The sequence below is a fragment of the Trichechus manatus genome, unplaced genomic scaffold (genome assembly GCF_000243295.1).
Source record: "Trichechus manatus latirostris isolate Lorelei unplaced genomic scaffold, TriManLat1.0 scaffold00028, whole genome shotgun sequence".
Lineage (NCBI taxonomy): Eukaryota > Metazoa > Chordata > Mammalia > Sirenia > Trichechidae > Trichechus > Trichechus manatus.
This window is the reverse complement of record NW_004443964.1, coordinates 6,766,807-6,780,857: the sequence shown is the minus strand read 5'-3', so window position 1 is coordinate 6,780,857 and position 14,051 is coordinate 6,766,807. Positions and strand designations below refer to the sequence as shown.

Genomic DNA, 14,051 nt, shown 5'->3' with positions numbered 1-14,051 from the left:
CAAGTGGAGAAGGCAGCTCTGAGGCCAGACTAGGGCTTCAGACAGCAGTGGCGGCCACAGCCATCAGAGGGCGCTCTTCCCACGGGGCTCGGCTCAGGGTCTCTGCTGTCGATTCTGTGGGTGCAGGGGTGCAGGGACCCAGTCTGCACCCTCCAAGCCCCCCCACCTAGGTGGGTCTTCTGCACAGTGGCTGCCTGTCCTGCTCCAAGAGGCTCTGGCATCCTGGGGTGGGGGGTACAGGCCGGCTGCCTCCCCCCGCCACCCACCCCATCTGGCCCTGACTCACTGGGGTTTTAACTCAGATTCAAAGGGCTCCATTGACAGCGGGCTGGGGTCAGTCCTCTCCCTACTCCGGGCGTGGCCTCGCCTGGCCTGCTGGGTGGCCCCTGCCACTGGGCCCCTCCCTGAGGACAGGCCGAGTACGGGAGGCGGCCCACAGACGCTGAGCCCTGCACACTGTGCTTTGGCACAGAGAGCCCCACGGTTTCCCTCCTCCTCTCCCAGGGCCCTGAGGAACGGGAAGCCCCTCCCTGGGCCAGCAGGCCAGGCAAAGGGGGCAGGCCTCCTTCCCTGAGATGCCTTTCGATGCCAAGAGGGCAGAAGGGCCTCCCTGGGGGCTCAACCAGGGTGGTCCGGCAGCTCTTCCACTGTTTATTTTCCTTCCCAGGAGAGGCCAGAGGGAGGTCCCAGCAGGGAGTGGCCTAAGGGACAGGGTGGGGTGGTCGTGGGACATGGGCCAGAGGCCTGGCAGAGAGACCTCCGTGGGGGCTAGGGGGCAACAGCTGGGGCCGCTGCTTGGCTTCCCTCCTTCCCTTCCTCCCTCCCTCCACACCCTCAGGTAGAGTGTCCCTGGGGTCCTCTCTGCCTAGGAAGAAGGTCTCTCCTTCCGTCAGCGCCCAGCCCGCCCAGCCCAGGCCCAGCCCCTGGCGCTCACCACACAGGGGCAAGCAGTAGGTGGGCGGGCAGAGGGCGGGGAGTGGGAGGGGAGAAGGGACGGAGAAGAGCCCGTCGTCGGAAGAGGCCAGCAGAGGCCCTTCAGGCAGCAGAGTCACCACCCGCCCATGCTGGGGAGCAGCCTGCGCTGGCTTGGCCCTGGGCAAAGCCCGTGCAATCTGACACTTGGATCTCCAGGACGACCAACGACAAAAAGCTGAGGCAGGGACAGCAGCTGGCTGTCAGCGGCAAGGCTCTGTGTGAGGGGAGGTGCTGAGAGGCGCAATAGCGGGTCAGGAAAGAGGTGTTCACAGAGGAAGTAAGAGGTGGAAGTACGAGGAGGAAGGGGCGACAGCCAGGAGCCGAGGCGGTGACAGCCAGGAGCCAAGGAGGCACGCAGCGGCTTGGTGCACGGGGTGCTCCTGGGCCAGGACCCCCACCCCAACACCTGGGCTCCAGGTGAGTGGTGCTGGGTGGGGTGACGGGCCAGCACCTGCGTGAGCATGAGACGGCGCCTGCGGGCACACCTGGCTCGGGTCTCTGGGTAGGGAGCCACGAAGCCTCCTGTTCAAGGTGAGCACGCTTCTCAGTCGGGAGGGACACCCCACTCAGAGGGGCTCCCTCTCTGCCTGCGCCAGGCCGGGCACAAAGGGCCCGCTTACTCTGCAGGTTCAGCTAAGCCTTCTCCATTCAGGGGGCTTAAGAGCAGGCCTTGTTGTCCCGGCCTAGCCACGGCTTGTGCACTGAGCTGCCATTCCCCAGGACTGAGGCAGACGAGACGGGCTCTCCCCATGTCTGCTGTTCTCCCCACTGAGGCTCTCAGGAGGGTTTGCCCAGCCAGCTCGCACCCCCCCAGGATGCACAGGGCCTGAGGCGGCTCTGGCCAACCGTGTCCAGGGCCAGGGCAGCCCAGGCACGGAGGTGGGGCTCAGCCACTCCTGCCAGGCTGCTCTCAGCTCAGGCTCTGCCACTTAGAACCCCTGAGTCCTAACATCTCTCTGCTGGCCTGGCAGTGAGCCCCAAATCCTGCCCCAGGAATGGGAGGGTCTATCTCTAAACCACAGGGTCGGGTGAGGGAAGGTGACAGTGGAAGTGAGGCTGGGGGAGGCACCCGCCCCAGTGCCTGGGCTCTGCTGCCGCCCTCCTGCAGCACCGCGAGCAGCCCCCGTGGGCCAGGCCCTGGAGCACCGCTGCCGCCACCGCCTCTTCCCTGTCCTCACGCTGGGGTCAGCACCCCCTCTGCCACACCCCCCAGCTGTTCTCCCCAGAGCAAACAAGCTGGTATCTAATAAGAAAGGAAAACAACCTCCCAGGGAAAACCAAGGATCAGTCCAAGTGTTCTTGGCTTGGCAGAGGCCGTGGGGTTTGGCCTGGGCTGGTGGCTGGGAGAAGAAACTCTGACAGCAATGGGAACCACATGGCCAACAGAGGACAGAAGCTGGGCTGATGTGAGGCGGCGGGCAGGTCAGGCAAGGGGGGCGACAGTGGGAGCTGCCACGACACCTGCCGGTGTGTGTCTGTAAGCTGCCCCGGCATGCCACAGGAGAGAGGTCTGCTCTGGGGTCTCCTAAACACGTTCCCTGAGCTGGGAGGACAGAAGGGGATGCCTAGCAGCCGCAGGGAAGGGCTCCCAACCCTGGAAAGCTACAGGCTGGGTGAGGAGCCAAGCAGTGACTCCCCATCTCATGGCAGGGCGAGGTCGTCAAGCACTCAGCATGGCGCACAGCGGGCATCGGTGCCTGCTGTCAGGCCTCTGGGCCCACGAGTCTCCCACAACTGTCAGTTAGCCTCATTCTAGCTCTTCCTCCAGCAAAATAACGGATCACAGGGCACAGGTAGCCAAAACCCACAACAAAATACCGGTGGAACCAAACCAAGCAGCCCTCTGGGGCCCTGAGCACTTATCAGAGCAGCACGTCTGCTCTCTCTTCGCTGGGAGCCTGGAGGAGAAGCGCTGGCTCTGCGAGCAGGAGATAAAGGGAAGCCCAGCACCAGGCAGCTGTCTGGTCTGCAGGATGCCCGTCTGCTCTACCGCTAGGCTCTCTGTGCCGGGAGATGCCACACCAGGGAATGTCTCCAGCCCCTTGGCTCTGCCAGCTCCCTCTCTGCTCTGCTCCCCAGTCTCCTCTGCTTCCATCTCAGCCCAGGGGGCACCCTTAGAGGCTCTGGAAGGACTGCGCAGGGAGCCCAGGCTGCAGGGGGGCCTGAGAGCCACTCTCCCTTCCTGGGGCCTGGGGCTGCCTCTCGGGAACCTCTGAGCCTATGAAGCTCCGAGCCAGGCACTACCAAGGCTTCCCTGGCTTACAGGCAGAAGAATGGTTCTGGAGGAAGGAGTGTGGTAATCCTGAGCTACAGAGACTAGAAAAATACAGAATCGTCAGTAGCCTGACTGGGCTACCCCTGCCTTCCTCCCTCTAAACCTGTAGGCCCAGGGAATGAGGGTGGGTGGCTAGACCAAGGCCTGCATTTCCCCGGGGCTCCTTCAGGACACATGCCACTCAGTCACCTGACTCGGGTTATATTAGGCAGCCAGGGGGCAGGGACTCCCTTGGCCTTGCTGTAAATAACCGGCAGGGAAGAGTGCCTGGGGGCCTGCTGGAATGCGCCTCCCCCCAGAGCGGGAGCAGGACAGGGACTGGACCCCTTCAGCACCCCACGTCCCCAGGGACCCACGCCCGATGCTGCAAGAAACCAGTGGAGAGCAAAGGGGGCAGAGTAGCTGTCTGCGGCTCAGAGGTGACGGATCCGACACACAGCCCTGCGTCAGACCCCCGAGCACGCGCAGTGGGCCTCCCATCTGGCTAGTTCAGGACAGGCAGTCGGCCCTCGAAAGGCCCTGGATTCAAGGCCATGATGCCTCCCACGGCCTGTCACGGAGGTGGACTGACTCTTCCCAGAGCCCCAGTGTCCCAGCTTCAGAACTTCCGGAGGAAGGCTGGCTTTCTAGCCAAAGCCTCTGACCCACAAACCTACCTTTGCCGCCCAGCAAACTCCGCCTCAGCCTAGCCTTCCTCTTCCCTCCTGGGAGACCCTGCCCCCATCCTGACCCACTCTCCATTGTGCTCACGGGGTGGGGGCGCCCTCTGCCTCTCCTGGGGCCTCTGGGCATGGGGGCTCACAGTGAGAACCCTGCCCTCTGGCCCTCCTCCAGGCGAGGGAGCTCACAGTAAGAACGCACCTGCCCTCTGGCGTTCCTCCAGGCAACGGAGCTCACAGTGAGAACCCTGTCCTCCGGCCCTCCTCTGAGGAGCGTCTCCGCCGGGCTACATTAGACCTCTCAGGCCCAGGGCCAGCAGGCTGAAGGGGCTGGAGTGAGGACAGTGGAGCAGAAGGAGGAAAGCACCCAGCTCTGCAATGTGCACACGAGCCCCTGGGCTTCAGGCAGCACCCTTAGTCCCTCCTCCAAGAGTATGTGACAGGACCCCTTGCACCTGGAAACCTGGGAGAGGGAATGGCACAGAGGCCCCAGAACAAGGTCGGGCCAGCTTCCTGCTGTGTGTACCAGCCAGAGGAGGGGTCCCTGTGCCTGCCCAGCACAGCCGGTCTAAGCTCAGACAAACGGGGCACACGGGGCCTGCCCCTTTGGTGACAAGTACCACACATGGTCCTCAGAAGCCGGGAGGCTCCAACCTGGTAAGAGAAAAGCCCGCTGTCATCGAGTTAATTCAGAGCAGCACTGCCCCACAGGGTTTCCGAGGCTGTAATCTTTACTGAAGCAGGCTGCCACAGCTTTCTCCCACAGAGGTTTGAACCATTGACATTTTGGTTAGCAGCCAAGCGCTTACCCACTGTGCCACCAGGACGAGATGTGCCCATTCAAAGCCATGCTCCAGACCCTCATTCCGGGGTAACGTATCTTGCTGGCCAACGAGCAGCCTGCCCATGATGCCACTATCATGGTGCAGTGGGGGGGCAGCGGCTAGAGGGGCAGTGGCTGGGACCTCTTTCCTGCTGTGACTTGGCTAAGTCACTCAATCCCTCCAGGCCTCAGTTTCCCACGTGTAAAAGGAAGGTGCTGTACCAGAGGATCTGAGGCGTTCTGGGATGCTCTGCCTCTTGGTACATTTGACAACTGGGACCCTAATCTCCTTCTCCTCCTCACCCCTAATCTAGGGGTGAGGCGTGAGAGAAGCTAGGGGGATCTGACTCAAGGAGCCTCTTAACTGGGACAGAAAGCCCCACCTACCTTTCTACAGTGCCCCCCGCCTGCTACCTCCATCATCACTTAAAGAAACAACCCCCCGGCTCCAGCTTGCCCCCCAACCTTCCTCCGACACATACACCCTAACCCTCCAGGGACGAAGGAGGCAGACAAAACTCCTGAAAGGTGCTTTGGGAGGGGCTGGCTGACTATACAGGGGGAGGTGATGCCTCCAACGCCAGTGAGACCAAAGGTGGCACGGACACGTGGAGGGTCAACGAGGTGGCCTCCAGGGGGCTCTAAGCAGCTGCAGCAGGGGCAACAGCACCAGAGTGACCAGCTTCTCAGACCACAGTCACCTCGAAGCATCAGAGCAGAGGGCCCGCCTGCCAGGCTAGGACCAGGGACCAGCCCCTGCCCGTCTCTTCTGCCCCTTGGACGAGAGCCCCTGCATGGTGGGATGGTTCTGGCTGGCGGGCACAGGCTGTCCCTGTCCCTGTCCTCAGAGGCACTGGCTCCCTCAGCCCACAGGAGGGAGGCGGGGGAAAATGTGCTCTGACACACCACACGCCCCAGCTCACAGACTCTGGCCTGTGCCTTCCCCTTTGGCCTCCTGGGCACCCTGAGACAGGAAGTGGCTCCTGGTCATGGGCTTGGAGAGCTGAGCTGCCACATACCTGTCAGGGTGGGAGCGGAGCAGGCCAGAGTCGGCGGGGAGGTGCTGGCTCAACCAGCCCTGGAGCTCACAGCCAGTCCCATCCTGAGACGGCCCCTCGGCAAACGCCGGAGGGACACAGCGGCCTCTCTCTCCTCTCAGGAGAAGGGCATGTGACTTAAGAAATTGGGCTGGCAGGGACGGTCTTCAGGCCGGTTGGAGAGGTGGGGAGCCCCGGGGGGCTACAGTAAGCATCCCCAAAGCCGGACACTTCCCCCAGTCCATTGTCACCCAGGGCTGCCCCTGGACCGATGCTCCTGTGAGCTCACACGTGACGAGGAGCACAAGCTCCAGGCGGGATCCGGGGTAGGCACCCAAAGCACTGAATGACCCACGGGCGGCAGGGAAATGTGCCACTCGGGGGTGCATGACGGAACCTCAGAGTGGTGTCTTGGGACAAGGGAATGCAGCCATGAAGTCATCCACCTCGCAGCCAGAGAACTCCCTGACCTTGGCCGGCGGGCAGAGCCTCCAGTGCCCTGCTCCGCTGAGCAGCAGCCCCCCAACTTCACTCCCCCTGGGTAGTGCCAGAGAGGTAGGGGCCAGGGGCCACTGCTGAGCAGAGGGCCCCAACCCCCTCTCTCCCTCGTGAGCCACCAGGGAACGATGAGTGAGACCGGACCAACTCGTTCGGCGGGCAGAGGGCGGTGAGAGGGCGGCTCTCGGGGTGGCAAGGAGTGTGGTGCCAATCCCAGGAAACGTCAGGCGCTCTTTCTGCCTCAGCACAGCCTGGCGGGTGCCCAGCACACCATGGCAGCCCCCAGCTTCATGCAGGAGATGCACGCCGTGGGCCAGAGGCTGCTGCTCAAGCTGAAGAGTCTGCCTCAGGCGGAGCCCGTGGAGGTGGTGGCCTTCTCTGTCATCCTCCTTTTCGTAGGTGAGTTGGGCATGCCCCATCAGGGCTGGGGGTCTCCAGATGGAGGAGGACAGAGTGGTGAAGGAGAAGCAGACAAAGGACTTCCCTGATCGTCTGGCAGGCTGGTTAAGCTAATGGGGAAAGGAGACTCCATCCCTGCTGCTTAAGTGATGGGCAGGGTGGGGACCAGGACCCAGCAGCACCCAGCACTCCCATCCCAGGAACAAAATAAAGCTCTGGGCAGCGGAGACGACCCCACAGGGAGAAGGCCAGGGCCCTGGTGGCGGGCATGGGGATGGCCGATGACTCCTGTCAGACTCTTGGGGTTTCTGGCCACTGAACAGGCCTTTGGAATGGCCCTGACACACTTCCAGAGGCTTCCTCCGAAGTTGGGGTTCTTCCTCTTCCCCCCTGAGTTCCCTGTGCTCTCTGCCTTCTCGCTCCCTAACCTCCAGCCACAGTCCTGCTGTTGCTGCTCATCGCCTGCAGCTGCTGCTGCGTCCACTGCTGCTGCCCCCAGCAGCGCGGCAGGAAGATCCAAGTGCGGCCTGTGACCTTGCCGTGAGAGATGGTGGGACGACTGAGGAGAAGCTGGAGAGGAGCCTGCCGCAGCCTGGGCCCCAGCCACAACACAGGCAATCAGCCACCCTGCAACCCTCAGCCCAGGACAGAGAGCCACCAGCTCAGGACAGAGAGCCACCGGCCTAGCTCTGGCCCTGCCCGGGTACCTGGACACTGGAGCCTTCTAAGAACATAGGGCTGTTACAGGGACAAACTTCTCAGCTCCCAGGGGACACCGGGTGCCGAGGAGGCGGCGACTGTCTCAGAGACTGAGAACACCACCCCGGATTCTCTGCCGACCTGCACTTTCTGACAGAACAGGGAAGCAGGACCCCATCTCTTGAGGGAGAAGAGCCGGCACCTGTGGGGAGCTGGCTCTGGGGGTTCTTCCAAGGAGTTGGCACAAGCTAATCAGAGGGACTTTGTGCAACAGCTACTGGACACCAAGATCCCTGCTCAAGTAGGAACATGTCAGTATCCTACTCCAGTATTTGCCCATTTCTTTCCAAGTAAAAGCTTTTAGTTACATGTTTCTGTGGCGCCAGACTCCCTGCAGGTTGGGCTGGGCTGCAGGCATGGGAGGGCCGTGGGCCAGAATTCCAGGGTGTGATCAGGGACTGGCCTTCCCAGGCCCCCGTGCTCCCTGTGCCCGTGAGAGCTGGAAAACAAGCAAGCAGGAATGACACAGAGGGACAGGCGGGCATGCCCTGGGACGGGTGGGGTGGGGAGGGACCTGTCAAGTGAGGGCTGCCAGCGTGCTCTGGCTCCCAGACACCCGCCATGAGTGCCGGGGCTGTTGACCCCAGGAGGTGCCAGGCTCAGGAGCCACTGAACACTTTCCACTGCCATTCACTTCCCTCAAAAGCCCAGACCAGCAGGCTCCGGTCACTGGGTCTCCCCAAGCTTCTGAAGTAAGAGAAGAGAGGTACAGCCCTAGTCTTGTCTGTAACCTGCATGCCAACTGCCTCACCCCTATGGCATCTGTACATGTAGCAAAGTATCACGGTTCAAATCCTCATTCCGCCACTTATCGGCTGAGTGAATGCAGGTAGTGACATCACCCCCCGTGCCACCGCGTCCTCCCTGTGAAGTGTGTACCTCCCACCAAAGGCACGCTTGTGCAGATAAACCGAGATGACCGACGTCAGGCACTTGGCGCGTGCTGGGCACACTGCCGAGGGCTCTGCAAGCATGAGCTATCGTTATATTTGCTCCTCTAAAGACGGCGCCAACCCAGAGTGACACAGTCCTCATTCTGAGGACTGGTCCTGCTGAAATGCAACAACTTCCTGTCCCCTCCCCCGAGTTTCCTGTCTTCAGACAACTTTGCAAGTGGAATGACAAAGCCAGGAATGAGGGCAGGGGAGGCACAAGGCTCCCTAAGTGCCAATGGGGCAGGACAGAGCACCAACAGCACTCCCTTCCCATCCCCACGTGTCCTCCAGAGCCATAAAGTCTATGTGTTCCACATGCTTCTGTCATCTTGTGCCACGCGGCCGAAGCCTGGGCTCCCAGGGAGCAGAGACCTGTTCACCAGAAAACAGGGAGTGGGCAGGGGACACCAGTACTGCTCTCTCCAGCTGGCGATCCAGGCTGCACCGGTGGGGACAGGCTGGGCAGGTGATGCACTGGTTTCACTTCCTGGTTTCCACAGACTCACCCAACAGGTTTAGGGTGAAGATCCAGAGAGGAAGTGTTTCCATACAAAATTTAAAAAAGGAAAATAAATTCAAGATTCTGTCTGTATCTGTACCCTCCCCCCCCCCAGCAAAGAATGGGATCCATGACGATGATGATGGTAATGAAAGTGATGATGACAGTAATGATGGTGATGGTGACAGAGAGCCAGTGTTCCGTGAAGGCTGACACCTGCTCAGGCATCGCTTTAATAAGCATTTTGATGTAGATAAATTCACTGAATCATCACCACACCTCAACGCAGTAGATACCATTACTATGCCCATATTTCAGAGGTGAAGACGACTTGTCTCAGTGCAGCCAGCTGTAAGTGGCAGAGCCAGCCTCAGCCCAGCCCATCTGGCTCCAGAGCCCTGCTTTGACCTCCACACCCAGATGTAGTACAGATACAGCTCTTGTTCCGTATCTTCCATCAACCAGCCCTACATCCCAAATATACACACCCCAAACTCTGTCTCAAAATCTCCTCCCTATCTATCAGCGGGTGGGACCCAGCAGGTAGGGGCTGGGGTGGGGTCCAACCAGATCTCTTCCCAGAAGAAAAACTGACTCAGGGCGGGGGAGGGATGCGGAAGGCCTGCCTTCTTCAGTCCTAGCACAGCAGCTGGAGGGTCTCCAGGAGCCCTTGGCTCAGTGTGCTGCCCGATTACCGGCTGACTTTTCCTTTGGCGAGTGTTCCTCAGCACCAAGAACATCCCCTTTGAGCCTCTTTAATAGAAAAGCTACTGGTTGCCTGGTCCAGCTGCAGGGAGCAGGCAGTGGACAACTAAGTGCAGAATGGTGAAGTGGCAGCTCATTTACACTCTCCTCCTCCACCCCAGGCAGCGCATGACGCTGAGTCCAATAAGATGCTGTCCCTGCCCTCAGAGGGCTTCCTCCTCCCCACACACTGGGCCCGGGCACCGATAACTTCCCCTGATGTTGGGCATAGTCTAGAGCAGGCTCAAATCACACTTGGTAACAAGCCAGATCTGACCTAGCTGACAGCAGCCTGGGACATACCCCTGGAAGGGCAGTCCCTGGCATGGGAGTCTCCGGGGAGGATGGGCATGGAGAGGAGGTAGCAATTCCGCACTGTGGTCCTGATCTAGAAACAATCAACAGAGAGGCCCAGCAAGGGGCTGCCTGGAACAGATGGTGGCCACAGAAGAGGGTGGCCACAGGCTGCGTTACAGGCCTGAAAAACGTCTCACCGACTCTGGCCGCACACCTCTCTGCTTCCACGGCCACAACGGCCAAGCCACCCTCGGTACCTGCGTGGGGTCACTGCTGCAGCGTCCTAGCTGGCCTCCACCATCTCCCCAGCCTCTCCAGGCCTCCCCACCTGGGGCCTCTCTGCTCCATCACACAGAGGTCTTCTTTCGGTTCCTCAAAATGACTTCACCCCACACTTAGTATCTGTGCATTCTACTGTCTGTACATTACCAAAAAACCCAAACCAGGTTCCACTGCATCAACTCCGACTCATGGTGACCCCGTGTGTGTCGAAGTAGAACGGTGCTCCAAAGGGCTTGCAGTGGCTGATTTTTTGGAAGGAGATCTCCAGGTCTTTCTTGCAAGGCACCTCTGGTGGATTCAAACCACCAACATTTAAGTTCCCAGCTGAGTGCATTAACCATTTGTGCCACCCAAGGACTCCATCTGTACAATATCAAACACTAGAATAAGGCCACCAGTGCGAGAATCTCATCAGCAAAACTTGGCAGAGCTCACGCAAAAACAGTTTTCTCAAAATTAAACCTAACATTTTAAAGCAATCTGCAACAAAAATCTTCATAATAACAGGTGTGCTTATGGGTGATACAAACGTCAGATCATAAAACACAGGACAAAATTAATCTGCCCCTAAAGTTTCCCCACTCTCCTTGGGACCTGGTCCCTCCCAAGGAACACTGTCCCCCTAATTCTAACGCTTATGTGTTCTGTATTCTTCACACCGTGAACACTGCTTCCTTCCAGGGGAGTCTCCCTCCCCCAGGCTGTACGCGCCTCGCATTCTCCGCCTCTCCCCATCACAGCATTCTCTTCATAGTTTCCACTGCAGCGGAATCACCCGATCGGAATCGTTGGCTGATAAAGCTTTTGTGTACCCAACACATCGTCCTCTCGTTTTAATTTAAAACGTTAATACAAATACAATTAACACACTCGTCCATTCCTCAGCCAATCCTCTGATGTCGGGCCAGAGTCTTTTCTCTGAGTACGCGGGTCTGCTGAGCAGAGTGCCTGAGCTGTCTGTTTTCGAGGTTGGTTTCTTTAAAGCAGAACAAGAACTTAAAAGACATTATTTGCAAAGTAATCTGAGCGTGAGATCTTGGTGGACCTTTACACAATGGCCCCAACGTTTTACAACAGTCTTGTCCACACCTATTCTGACAGGGATATTATTTGAGTAATTCCAAAGTCATGCCAAAGTGTTCAAACAGAACAACTTTCTTTCTCCACTCACTTGGAGGCACACCGTAGGGCTTACAAGCTCAGATTCTGGACTGCTGGGCTCAAACCTCCACTCGATCATTTATTAGCTGCATGACTTCGGGTGAGTTACTCAACCTCTCTGCGCCTGTTTCTCATCTATAAAACCGGGGTTTCAGCTATCATTGCTGCTTCCTTTGTTTATGTAAAGTTCAATTCAATCAAGTAATTACAATAACAAGTGCAGCTGTCGTAAACAGGTTTGGCGACAAACAAGTGACTCTTGAGCATCCAACTTAACTGATGAAGCCTAAGTACCTGGTGCTGGAAATGAGCCCACGGGCCGTGACACTCAGCACGCCACAGGCATCAGTCAGCATGTTTTACAGAGGGACAGGGAAGGCATCAGGCAGGCCAGGGGTCAGCTAAGCCCCTGCTAGTTCAGGATAATTTCACTGAACTTGCTCATCGCCTGTCTCATCAACCCTAGCTGCACACCAGAATCACCGGGGAGCTTTTAAAAAATACAGATGCCCTGGCACTCTGAGACTGACCTAAGTGGTACGAGGTGGGGCCGGGACATCGGCATTTATAAAAGCTTCTAGATGATTCCAGCATGCGGGGTAGGGCGCCGGCTCATGAGAATGTAAGCTCCAGGAGGCAGGGCCTGTGGCTCTTGGTTCACAACTGGACACAGTGCCCAGCGCAGTTCCTGGCCATCACAGGAACTCACAGCTTTTAAAGGAATGGACAGTGGCCAGAGGGTTTCACACACCGGGGCCCGGGCTCCATTCCCTCTTGCTAGCTTCCCTCTCTCGCCGGTGGGTAGGAACCAACCACAAGCAGCAACACCAAGGCAGACAAAGGCACCGAGGAGGAAGCTGGGCTGCTTCAGGAGCCAGGAGCCTCCGTGGGGATAAACACTTCCACCCAGAGCTAGTTCCAGGAGGTGCCAGCCAGCACTTCGTTAATCATTCACCCCACATCACACGGAACAAGGAGACTATGAGGCAGCGCCAGCCCCAGGGCGCCCCGAGCTCTGGCACGTCCTCTCGGTCAGCAGCCATCTGGACAGAGAGGAGAACAAGACCCAGCCTCAGGTGAGGGGGTGGCCTGGGCAAAGGACCGATCCGGCCTCTTCCCACCCACCACAGGACTTCTCTCTCTCAGGGAGGGCTCCCTAACACAGGTCCCCTGAGCAGCCACCCAAAATGACATCACAAAGGATGGGGCACAGCTGAGGGGGCAATTGCGAAAGGAAGAAAGGGAACTGTGGTTGCTAGGCAATGGGCCCTAGTCCACCTCTGTCTGGCTTTGGGGATGGCAATGAGGGTCTTTCAGGACAGTGGCAACATTAACACCTGTCCCCCCACCAGTTGCTTCTCTGAGTCAGGGCGAAGCTCTGGTCATCTGGTGGCCTCTTCTGCTCAGGCCTCCCCACAGTGTGGGGCCTGGGGGACCGCCCTGGCCTGCCTTCCTGCAGATCACAGGAGAGGTAACCACAGAATCAGGTAACCCTTCCTTCTCTACCTTTCCTCCCTTCCACTGGCTGCAGGCTCGCAGCCGGCCGACGTTAGCCCAACTTTGAGAGGACTGATTAGTCCCTCTGCTTTCCACTGCCTCCTGGGATGTTCACGGGACCTCAGCTTGAGTCAGGTCACTCCTCGGCTCCTATACTGATCTCTCAAGCTGCCTCCAACATGTCTGGCAAATGGCGCAGGAAACACAGGGTGGCTCAGGAGTGGTGCTTTTCTGATTCTAGCTGAGTAGGTCTCGGGCAGCAGAGAACGTCCTTGACTCTCGAGGCCAGAGGCAGCCTCCCCTGGGGCCACTCCTGCTCCCATTTCTACACTGCAGGAAACGCCACCCACTGCCGGCTGGAGCCATGAGCTCAACAACCCGCCGCCCCTCAGTGTCCAGGCGCTGTGGAAGTCAGGGACTGTCCGAGAGACTGCTCATGGCAGGATTGGGGGAGCGGGGGGTCTGAGCCGGGACGGGGCCTGGAAGGGCTCTGTGCTCAGGGCCTCTCCCTCCTCTCTTCTAGGTTCACGTGGGTGACTTGATGGCAAGTCTGGATCTCAGCTGGAAAGATGAGTTCTGGCAAAACCCCTGGGACCTGGGAGGCCTGATTGTGATCGGCTTATTCCTCACTACGATCCTCTTTCTCATCTTGTTTGCTGTTGTGTTTGGTTTACTCCCTCCGTTTGATACATCCAACCCCTGTGAAGAGATGGGATCTGAGCACCTGGAGGCTGTGAAGGATTCGGGGGAGGTAGGCTGACCTGTTCACCCGTACCAGCGGCGGTCCCCTCTGGCTCAGGGACCAAGCCCTGGTTTCTGCTTCTCCTTTAGGAATGAATCCAGTCGAATGTTGGCTCTGGCTTAGGGGTTTTCCAGACTGGCCAGGTGGAAAGGCTGGTATGAGACAGACTTGGGGCCTCCCCACCCTGCCGCCAGCAGACACCTGAGAACACATGGAGGGCTCCGTGCTGCTGCAGGTGAACGCAGCAGCAGCCAGCTGGGCCTCTCACGCGCTCACAGGCTCAGCAGGAACTCTGCAAGGCGTGGCAGAGAAGAAACACAAAACAACTGGATCAAGTAAAAATTCCTTCTTAAATCAGCTGTCCCGTGAGAGTTCATTTTCTGTGCAGGCAGAGCCACGAGGGTGGCCTTCCCTGCCAGGCCCTGTGTGGTCTGGCTCCTGCCTGGCTCTCCAGCCGGACCTCCCCCTC

The 14,051-nt window shown here is 58.9% G+C and overlaps 2 protein-coding genes across 3 annotated transcripts in view; one reads left to right on the top strand and one right to left on the bottom strand.

The window, feature by feature from the left end:
- RECQL5 (RecQ like helicase 5) overlaps positions 1-14,051 on the bottom strand; it is a 33,316-nt gene that overhangs the window by 5,431 nt on the left and 13,834 nt on the right. The window lies entirely within an intron of this gene.
- Positions 1,290-7,646, top strand: SMIM5 (small integral membrane protein 5). Of its 2 annotated transcripts, none has more exons than XM_023729241.1 (3): positions 1,290-1,392; positions 6,513-6,666; positions 7,101-7,646. In XM_023729241.1, exons 2-3 carry the CDS (start codon positions 6,540-6,542, stop codon positions 7,208-7,210), a joined length of 237 nt encoding a protein of 78 aa, XP_023585009.1. In that variant the 5' UTR covers positions 1,290-1,392; positions 6,513-6,539; the 3' UTR covers positions 7,211-7,646. The 2 variants fall into 2 exon arrangements, with proteins under 2 accessions (XP_023585009.1, XP_012410327.1); XM_012554873.2 differs by having other exon boundaries at positions 1,316-1,392; positions 6,518-6,666.

Excerpts from the sequence above, each read along its gene's own strand:
- SMIM5 (XM_023729241.1), top strand. The coding sequence starts at position 6,540 with ATGGCAGCCCCCAGCTTCATGCAGGAGATGCACGCCGTGGGCCAGAGG. Across the intron at positions 6,667-7,100 it reads TGTCATCCTCCTTTTCGTAG|CCACAGTCCTGCTGTTGCTG; the intron begins GTGAGTTGGGCA and ends CCTAACCTCCAG.